The following is a 9,187-nucleotide window of genomic DNA, read 5'->3' on the forward strand; positions in this document are numbered from 1 at the left end:
TACACCTCCCCCCCCCCAGCCTCTTCCGAATGGACTCTCTCGCCGCACCCGCAGCCCCGCCCCTCCGGCCGTTGCTTTGCTGCTAGCCCCGCCCCCAGCCGGGCGGTTGCCATGGCACGGCGATGACGCCATCAGTGCCCGCCGGAAGTGGTGCTCCCCGCCGCGCAAGTGCGTTGCCTGCGGGAGGGCGAACGCGGAAGCGGGGCGGCGAGCGGCGCCCGCGATGGGTTGCGATGGCGGCACCATCCCCAAGCGGCACGAGCTGGTGAAGGGGCCGCGGAAGGCCGAGAAGGTCGGAGGGGGCCGCGGGAGGGCGGCGGGGCCGCGCTGGGGCTGGGAGGCCGGGCGCCGCCGGTGCTGCCTGGCGCGGGGCCTGCCGGCGCCAGCAGAGCTCTCTGTAGGAGGTGAAGTTCAGGGGGAAAAAATCACTGAGGAGGCGAAAAAAAACTCGTGCGAGTTCGCGTTTATTGATGTAAAATAAATAAATAAAATGCGTTTCATCCCCACACCCCACTGCGGCTGTACTGCCACACGGGACAATTCAGTAGCTTTCAATTTTTCCTTTCATTTATGGCGTAATGAGCCATACAGCTTTGGCCTTTTCATGCTGGAACTTCAGGTGACATCCTGACATCCCCGGAAAAGCCCGACCTGTTTATGTAAACATACATAAACCATGAGTAGTACTGGTAACTAGCCCTAGCAGATCTGAGATGTAGGATCGAGAGTAAGACAAAGGAGAAGAGGGTACTGGAGAACATATGACGGGCCAAAAAAAAAAAAGAGAAGAGGACAGCAAGGGCAAAGAGTAAGAAAAGTGAGTTAGAGTGAGGAAGATAGGTCCTAGGTCAGACGCAGAAAGGTATTTGGTAGAGTTATATACAGAGGTGGATCCTTGAAACTGAGTTTGACTTGCACGATAAGGTTTTCGATAAATATTTTGTGGAATACCTTTGAATGCGGAAAGTAGGATTGGTGAGGTGGCTGGGGATTTGATTAATACTTCAGTTATTATTCGGATTTATATTGAAATAATTTGCATAACAAAAAATTATTTCAAAATCAAAAATCTTTTTTTCAGGTTGACAAAATTGCCGAATTGGTGGCACGATGGTACTACTGTACTCTGAGTCAAGAGAAATTATGTCGACCCATTGTAGCCTGTGAGCTAGGCAGGTACGAATGTTTCCATGTAGAGTTCCTTGTTAAAAGATACCAATTGCTAAATAAAAGAATGTTACAGGAATCAAATATTATTTCTACAAATTTATTGTTGTAGGATGTATAATAAAGATGCCGTCATTGAGTTTCTGTTGGACAAGTCATCTGATAAAGCTCTTGTGGAAGCTGCGTCGCATATCAGGAGCATTAAGGTAAAAAGGTTGTGTCTGATTTTAAAGAGCAACATAAAAGTTAAAACATCCTATGATAATTCAGTTTGTGTTTTCAGTTTGTACTAAAATTTAAAAAATACAGTTGTAAAACAGTATTAAATCCAGTATCTCTTTTTTAAATTAACATGCAGGATGTGTTTGCTTTCCAGTGCTAGAGGAGCAAACGTGATAGGCTGAAAGCTGCCTGCTGTATATACCGTACGGCAGGAGTAACCACAGACAGTATCTTGGCATAGCTTTCTTAATTTTCTGGGCGGCAAAGTTTGTGCTAGTAGATTTTAGTTATTTGGTTTTGCTCTGAAGACACAAGTGTGGAAAATGCACTGTGTCATGGACATAATGAGGGGTTTTTTTTTTTGAGTAAATAAAAGTGAGGCATTGACGGTTTGAATCAGGAAAGAGTCTAATTAACGTTGAGCAAACTAGTAAATTTTCTTTCTGAATGCAAGTTGATCATTTACCATGGTGGCAGTCAGAAGTAGAACTCAAACATGTATTTTCAAATGTCTTTCAAATGTGCAGTTACGTATTTGTAAATATACAAACATTCTCTGTTGTTGAACCTGTATTAAATAATCTCTAACAGAACAGAAAGAAAAAACCTTTTAAGTAACTAGAAACAACACATTTATAAGTCTGCTATCAAAAAAAAGCTGTAATACAGTAAACCACTAAGAAAAAAGTATCTTCAGAAATGTGATGGTTCAGAAATCATCAGTAAACAACTTAAGGTTTGCATTTGTATCTTGCAGAATGTTACAGAGCTAAACCTTGCAGATAATCCAGCTTGGAGTGGTGACAAAGAGAGTATAAAAGGTGATAAATATGATGACATCCAGTGTGCACGCTTTATATGCCCTGTGGTGGGTTTGGAAATGAACGGAAGACATAGGTCAGTATTTATGTTTCTGGATTTAGTTTTCAAAAATGAGTTATTCAGAACTGAGTATGGAGTATTTAAATCAATAACGTAGAAACTCATGTACTTACCCAGCCTTTTTGGAGAATCTTTGCCTTCCTGTCAGGAGAAGGGAGTTCAGAAAAAAATCAAGAAAAAAATATCTGTCCTTTTTTCACTCCCAGTTCAAGAGGGAGAGAGGAAATGTACTCCTTTTCCCAAATCAGATTATATATATAAATGAAAGGAGCAGAGGGCAATGTTTGCAGAGAAAAGTGGTGTACAGTTGTTTGAAGGTCAAGCTATGGGAGGTTTGTGTGAACAAGTGGAGGAAGGTTGGATGAGACCTTCCTTTGCATGAGATCTGGTATTCCCACCTGTCCTTATGTTAGGATCAGAATGGAGATGGACTGTGTATCTATTCTAACATTGTGCTAGTATCTGTTTTTTACTGGGCTGAGGAAGGATGCTTCCCTTGCATCCTAGTTTGGGTAAATAAGCAATTTCTTTTTCTGCGTTAACCCTAGTGGGTAAGGGAGGTCAGGTTCACACTTGATAGTTGACAAGTGTTTCTTCCTTCAGTGGTCAGTTAGTCTGTAGATATTCAAATGGAATTAAAGAGACACCCTGAAGAGTGAAACCACTTTCACCAAAGCCCTCTTAATTTTTTTAATCAGAGGAGGATGATGGACTGAAATGAGGTTGAAGAAGAGGGGAGTAACGGTAGCTCTCATCAAAGAATTTGGTGTGAAAAGGAAAGGAAGATGACAGGAACCACATGCTTAATTGCTTTAGATTTTCTTGAATGAATCTTTTATGTAGACAGGACAGACCTCGGGGAGCAGGTCATTGGCTAGGGTCACTCGTTACAGCTTCACTAGAGGGCTGGAGTCTGAGAGCGAGTGAAACCAGCAGGCTTAAAGTGTGGCAGAACGCACGTGGAGCGCTGCATGGCAGTGTGACTGATTGCAGGGAAGTAGAGTACTGGCAAATTTGTGAAGCAACCCTTGAAATATTTCAGCTCAGGCGTGAAGTCTCTTCGTCCCTGTACTTAAAGGGGATGAACAGAGTATCATGTTACTTTTCAAAATTATCAGACAAGAATGCTTAAGTGCTCAGCTTTCCTCTGGCACCTTTCTTTTTAATAACGGCAGACGTTACACTAGAGGAGGGGAAAAGGTAAATGCTTAAAAACTCTAGAAAAATATTTTGCTCTGTTTTGTATTTGAAGAGATAGTTGTATCCCCAAGCCTGTAAATGGTACTTGGAATTGTGAATTGTTTCACCACATGTTTCTTTTTCTCTTTTCCCTTTCTTTTCTTTGGATATTTAATTTATTGTCCAGATATAGGCGTAAGGATGTACACCAGCACTCAATACCACCACAACTGTGTTGAAAAGCTTCCTTTCTCTGTCTTGCTCATTTAGTCATTAGTAATATCTACAGCTATGGTATATGCTTAAATGGTGGAACCACTTAAAAGGTATAACTTTATAGAAAGCAAAACAATTATCACCTATTTTTATATCAAACCGGTTATTAATTTATACAGAATTAGTTGTAGTCAAACCTCTAAATTCAATATTTTGATCTTTTTAAGGCAGTTTTTAATCTGCTTATCGTTTATCAACTTCCAAAAATGAATATTTAGTGAAGTTCTATGATCAGACACAGTAAGAGCCATGGTGGAGATGGTCTGTCGCTCATTAGGGCAGTAAGCAGTAGGTAACCACGCTATGAGGATTCACGGGGAACCTACGTAGTTCAGTAGCAAATGTGTGAAAACATCTCAAGAGAATTCTTTTTTCTAAGATCTCTTTAGGAGATTGTCATATACATAGAATGAGATAACAAAATACATATTGTCATTTAATGTATTTAAGGTGCTGATATCTTGGTTAGCCATAAGAATGTCTAAAGTGAAAGTTAGCTGTTTACTATTAGCCTATTGTAATATTAGTTTCATGTTAAATCAGCACTGCAGATCTATATTGTAGATACATAAAATTTCTTAAGATAACTGTATGACTTGTCTTCTTTTCTTTAAAGGTTTTGCTTCTTGCGGAACTGTGGCTGTGTATTCTCTGAACGTGCACTCAAAGAAATTAAAACAGAAGTTTGCCACCGGGTAAGTTTTTCTTCAGATTTAGTAACAGTAAGGTCACATATGACCCAAAGTGATAAATACATACAATTGCGTTCACACCTCCTATTTTATTTTAAAGTGTTATTTTTTTCCTTAATCTGAATATCCAGATTGAAATAAAACTCGTAAAGTTCTATTTTCTGGTGGCCCGAAATAATTCTGTATGTATGGCCTTGCATAATGGAAACGTGTTTGTAAATAATTAATAATTGACTAATAATGATGATAAATGAATAATTTAATAATAAATAAATAACTGTCACAATAAACATTTTTGTTCTCAAGAGAGTTTGATTTTACAATAACTACTTTCAAATTAACACTTTTTGTTCTATTTTTCAAAGGTTTAATCATTAATTTCAGTTTAAAGGCTTTGGAGCAATTGTTTTTATTACTGAATACTTCTGGTTTGTGCTGATCACTGTCTGCTTTGTGTTGGAACTGATTACACTTTCAAGTTATGTTTTGGTCCGTATATTTTTAAAGGAAGTTTGCCATTGCCTTTTGGGGAGCAGCTCTTCCTATTTTTGAGAGGTATATGGATTACTGTAGACAATATTGACTGCATTTCATTTTATGGTGCTAATTGGATCTCATAGATTTCTTTAGCTAGGGGCAATGATGTAAGTTGCAAATATTCTTTTTCACATCACTACTTTTGTAGTCAGTGATATTTGACTATGGTGACTATGGTTGCCACTTATAAGGGGAGTTACTTTTCAGCAAACATCCTGGTATTTGATACCGTGTACGTTGTATTTGTACTAAACAAAAAAGAACTGTGAAACAAATGTTTTCTTGGTAAATTGTTGCAGATGATGTGGAATGTTGTTAATTAAGTTTAGTCTCATATTACTATTCAAGGCTGGTTTAGTCCTGGTAACAGCTCTCTGCTTTCCTGTTGCCAGATACCACTTTAGTTGTAGTGAGGTTTTTGTTTGTTTCTAACTTTGCTGTTGATAGATGGATGTTGTGTGATTAGTAAATATAGATATTAGACGTTTTAGTCACAGTTTGTCCAGTGTAGTAATTTTTTAAAAAATGATTTCTTTATGTTTTCTGGGGTTTTTTTTAGTAATCAGAAACTGTTGATCACAATCTCATATTTGAATGCAAGCATTTGTATGAGCGTATGAATTCTTCACAATATTCAGAGAGATGCTTCTAGAAATATTTAAATAGGAATAATGTAATCTATTCTTTTGTTATTGGACTTTGCACAAAGGCAAATACCTCTCTGGAAGCACATTCTTTCTGGACTATTGCTTCCAGCAACAGATAATTTTCTATGCGCAGCAGGATTTCAGGGACTGGTCCTAGAAAATGGACTTCTGTGGGGTTTGACTAACACTGCCTGGGTTAGTGCACAGAAATATCTCTATCTTGAAATCTTGCTGGGCTACAATAAAGTGAGACTGGGACTTCATGCTCGCTCTTTAGGGTAGAAGTACAAGGAAACAAAGTGTGACAGCTGTTAGTTATGCCTGTTAGTGCTGTACCTGAGTCACCCAGCTACTTCAGCAGTGTCAGCGGTATGCCTTATGCCCTAAAAAGGACTTTTACCCGTTTCCGTATCATGCTAAGTATCCTTATGCCTATATTTTAACTTCTGTCAGCAGTTAATAAGTTTTCTGCTGGTTCTGTCTGAAATTAGCACTAGTTAGACAACTCTGAGACAGAATCTCGACTCCCTGTCCTTTGCACTTTTCCCTTTAGTTAAAGCGTAACAGAGTTGTCAGCGCAGAGAACAAGACAGTGTTTTTATATGATTTTTGTTACTTATTTTTTTATTCAGAAAGTTATGTGACTTCCTATAGTTGCTAGACATCATACATTAAGGTTTTTAAAGCATTTTCAACATCTAGAATTATACATTCTACAGTACAGTGTCAATGATATGCAATATAGATGTCTCTAGCCAAAATTTCAAAAATTCAAGATTAAGAAGCAGATTATATTAGCTAGCTCTACTGAGTCAAGCTTTGAAAAAATACTATTTTTTGGTATCTTGCAAAAAACATGTATTTTTAATTTTCAAGAAAATTTATGCTGGTGACCTGAGCATGTTGGAGATTATTGCTCTGTGAGCATATAATGTTTTAGTCTCCATTCTCTTTGATTAAGATTAAAGAGTAATTCTCATTCTATATTCATAATCAAGAAGGGGAAATAGAATTTTTCAAAACAGGATCATGGGGAGCTGGTTTCTGTCTTTTTTAGCAGCTACCTTTTTTATCCAAAGCACTGCTTTGCTGCGTTCCCCCAGCACATGCTGTCTTTATGCAAAAAATGAAAATGTGTGTATTGTATATATTCTATGATTAGGAATTTCTTATTAACAGATAAAATCCTTTTTTACATGTTCTTTCAAAGCGCAAAAATCTTCTGAAGTACTGAATGTTTGCATGTTATAAATTGGCACATACATTATCTGGGCTTGTGCTAACTGCTATTTTAAGGGTGATAACAGGCTTTCTGAACCAAAATCCAACCTATGGAATCCATGTGGGCCACAACTTTTTCTTTCATGGCCTTGCCAACTTTTTGGTCTGTCTGTATACGCCCAGATGCCTTGCTTTGTAAGCCACTGCCCCATCTGCGTATGATAAGGATTCGTCAGGAAGTAGCTTTGGAGAGTTACACATGAAAGTAGTTCAAGAAGAATAATCTTGTTTTCTCTTGTGTATTCTTAGTATCCAGTCTTTCTTTTTCAGTTAGTGGAAGCTGTATTTTCTCTTTATCCCAGGGGACAAGGTATATAGCATGGATATACCATGCTGGGAACTGTCAATCTGGGAACTGTATGGCAATTCTTTTCCCACTCCTGTAAAATCCAAAAAAGTGCATTCAAAAAAAACTATTCTATGCCTTAATCTATGAGCTTACAGAGCAGAGCAGTCCTGTTAGTCTGCTAATTTGTAAACAGTGATGGTTTCCCAAAGGACTTTGTCAAACAGATGCTCTAATGATGCATTAAAAAACATTCACTACAGAACACAGATATCCGGCAGCCCAAACAATACTTCTGCAGTCCTCACCTTCATACTAATATACTTTGAACTAGATCATCCAAACTAGGTAATTGGCATATATTTACATGCTACAAAATACACATCACAAAGCGTTGTGCTTCATAAAGCTATAGGAAGTGATTTTCCTCTGGTCAGAGCAGGAGGGGGTTACCTCTTTTCCCGCCTCCTGGCTTGGCTCATAGGAATGCTCACCACTCTGTGGAAATTCCCACAGTTGTCTCACTGCTCATTTTTCTTCTTTTTTTTTTTTTTTCTCCCCCTTGGGCAGCTCATCAGCTCATACAAGGAAAAGAGCAATCCGTTCAGAAAAATGGAATAGCTATTGAGATTTGGACTAACTCAAGCAAATGGGAAAAACCTGAGATAAGAATTCAGCCTCCCTCAACTTATCTCGGTCATGCTTACTGTTGGGCTAGACCTGAAAGGCTTTGTAGGGTTAGGGTCTCTGTACATGGAAGGTGGATCAGTTTGAATTCTCTGAAAAAAAAAGACATTTCTTTTTTCTTGAGAGAAAGTTTACACGAAGAGCTGGCAATATTAAACGTATGTATTTATCTACTCTTACTGGAAATGTTAAGAAGACTATATTGGTGCAAGGCAAAGATGCAAAAAGGTAGGATGAATTGTCATGGTTGGAGGACGTCTAGTGAAGAAACTCTAACTGATGTGTGAGGATTTCGCATCCAAGTTGCAATATACTGGAGCATCCGAATTAAAAATAGTATAAAAATGTGAGCGCTCTAGGGCAAATGATTAGTCAGAGTCTGAGTAGCAGTGTTGAAAGAGAGTGAGATTGTCTTTTATGACCTCAGTAGTAAATGTTCTGAACTATCTTGCTAAAACTCTTCCTGGCCAAAAATTTTTGGAAGAGCAATGAGAATTTTTGTTGTGGTTTATACTGAGGAGAGAGCTCATTAGATGAAGGGTCGGGTGCAAATTTTGAACATTCTAGCCATTTCCACTAAAAAGGGTTGAAAAGGGGCTTCGTCTAAAACAGAGCAACTTATGCACACAAATAAAACTTACAGTATCTTTTTACATGGAAATGTGTTTGCTTGAGCTATGTGTTTGAAGTTTTGTACAGCGAAGGGAGAAAATTGAAACTGCCAGTGGGAAGCCATAAGCTGAAATGTACAGGATATGACTTCAGTAGGCAGGAAGAGAAACGACTTTGCTTTGTGTCACAAGATGCTTCCATAGCAGGAAGCCCTGAGGAACAGCCATCTTTCTGCTGTCCCCTGCTTCCTGTTTGCTGATCTTTGGGAAGAATTGTATGTGAAATGGAGGCTCTCCTTTTAAAATTTGCACTTGTAAATGGAAAGTTTTTACCTACTGTTGTTTTTAATTTTAATTTTTAATTCTTCAGTAGAGTACTAAAGTTAAAAAGAACAGCAAGAAAGTTTCTAATCTCTTTTATGCGTTTGATGGTATCTTGACCAAGTCAAGCTTTGTGCTAGTGCTAACAGGCGTTAGGCTGTAGTTGACTACAGACTGTTGTAGTCAATACAATTGTGATGTTGCTGTAGTAATTCATATGTCCATTAGGCAGTACTCTTCAGTTTCATTGATTTAGTGCTTTAAACAGTAGTGATTTGCAAATTCAATTTCCAAGCCTGTTATGGTTCTTTTCTAATCTGTAGTTCATACAATTAATACCTTGCTTACGATCATCATGAACCCTGCCTTTTTTACCTGCTTTTTAAAATGTGATCTCTT

General features: G+C 38.3%; 1 protein-coding gene across 2 annotated transcripts in view; it reads left to right on the forward strand.

The window, feature by feature from the left end:
• The first annotated feature begins 113 nt into the window (after positions 1-113).
• Positions 114-9,187, forward strand: part of RTF2 (replication termination factor 2) — a 30,629-nt gene continuing 21,555 nt past the window's right edge. Inside the window, exons 1-5 of one of the 2 annotated variants that reach the window (XM_068912842.1) lie at positions 114-292; positions 1,082-1,176; positions 1,280-1,373; positions 2,147-2,286; positions 4,343-4,421. In XM_068912842.1, the coding sequence (XP_068768943.1) occupies positions 224-292; positions 1,082-1,176; positions 1,280-1,373; positions 2,147-2,286; positions 4,343-4,421 (477 nt within the window). In that variant the 5' untranslated portion in view covers positions 114-223. The remainder of the gene's footprint in view (positions 293-1,081; positions 1,177-1,279; positions 1,374-2,146; positions 2,287-4,342; positions 4,422-9,187) is intronic. The other variant, XM_068912841.1, reaches the window with a different exon arrangement.

This window comes from Struthio camelus, chromosome 18 (genome assembly GCF_040807025.1).
Source record: "Struthio camelus isolate bStrCam1 chromosome 18, bStrCam1.hap1, whole genome shotgun sequence".
NCBI classification, from domain to species: domain Eukaryota; kingdom Metazoa; phylum Chordata; class Aves; order Struthioniformes; family Struthionidae; genus Struthio; species Struthio camelus.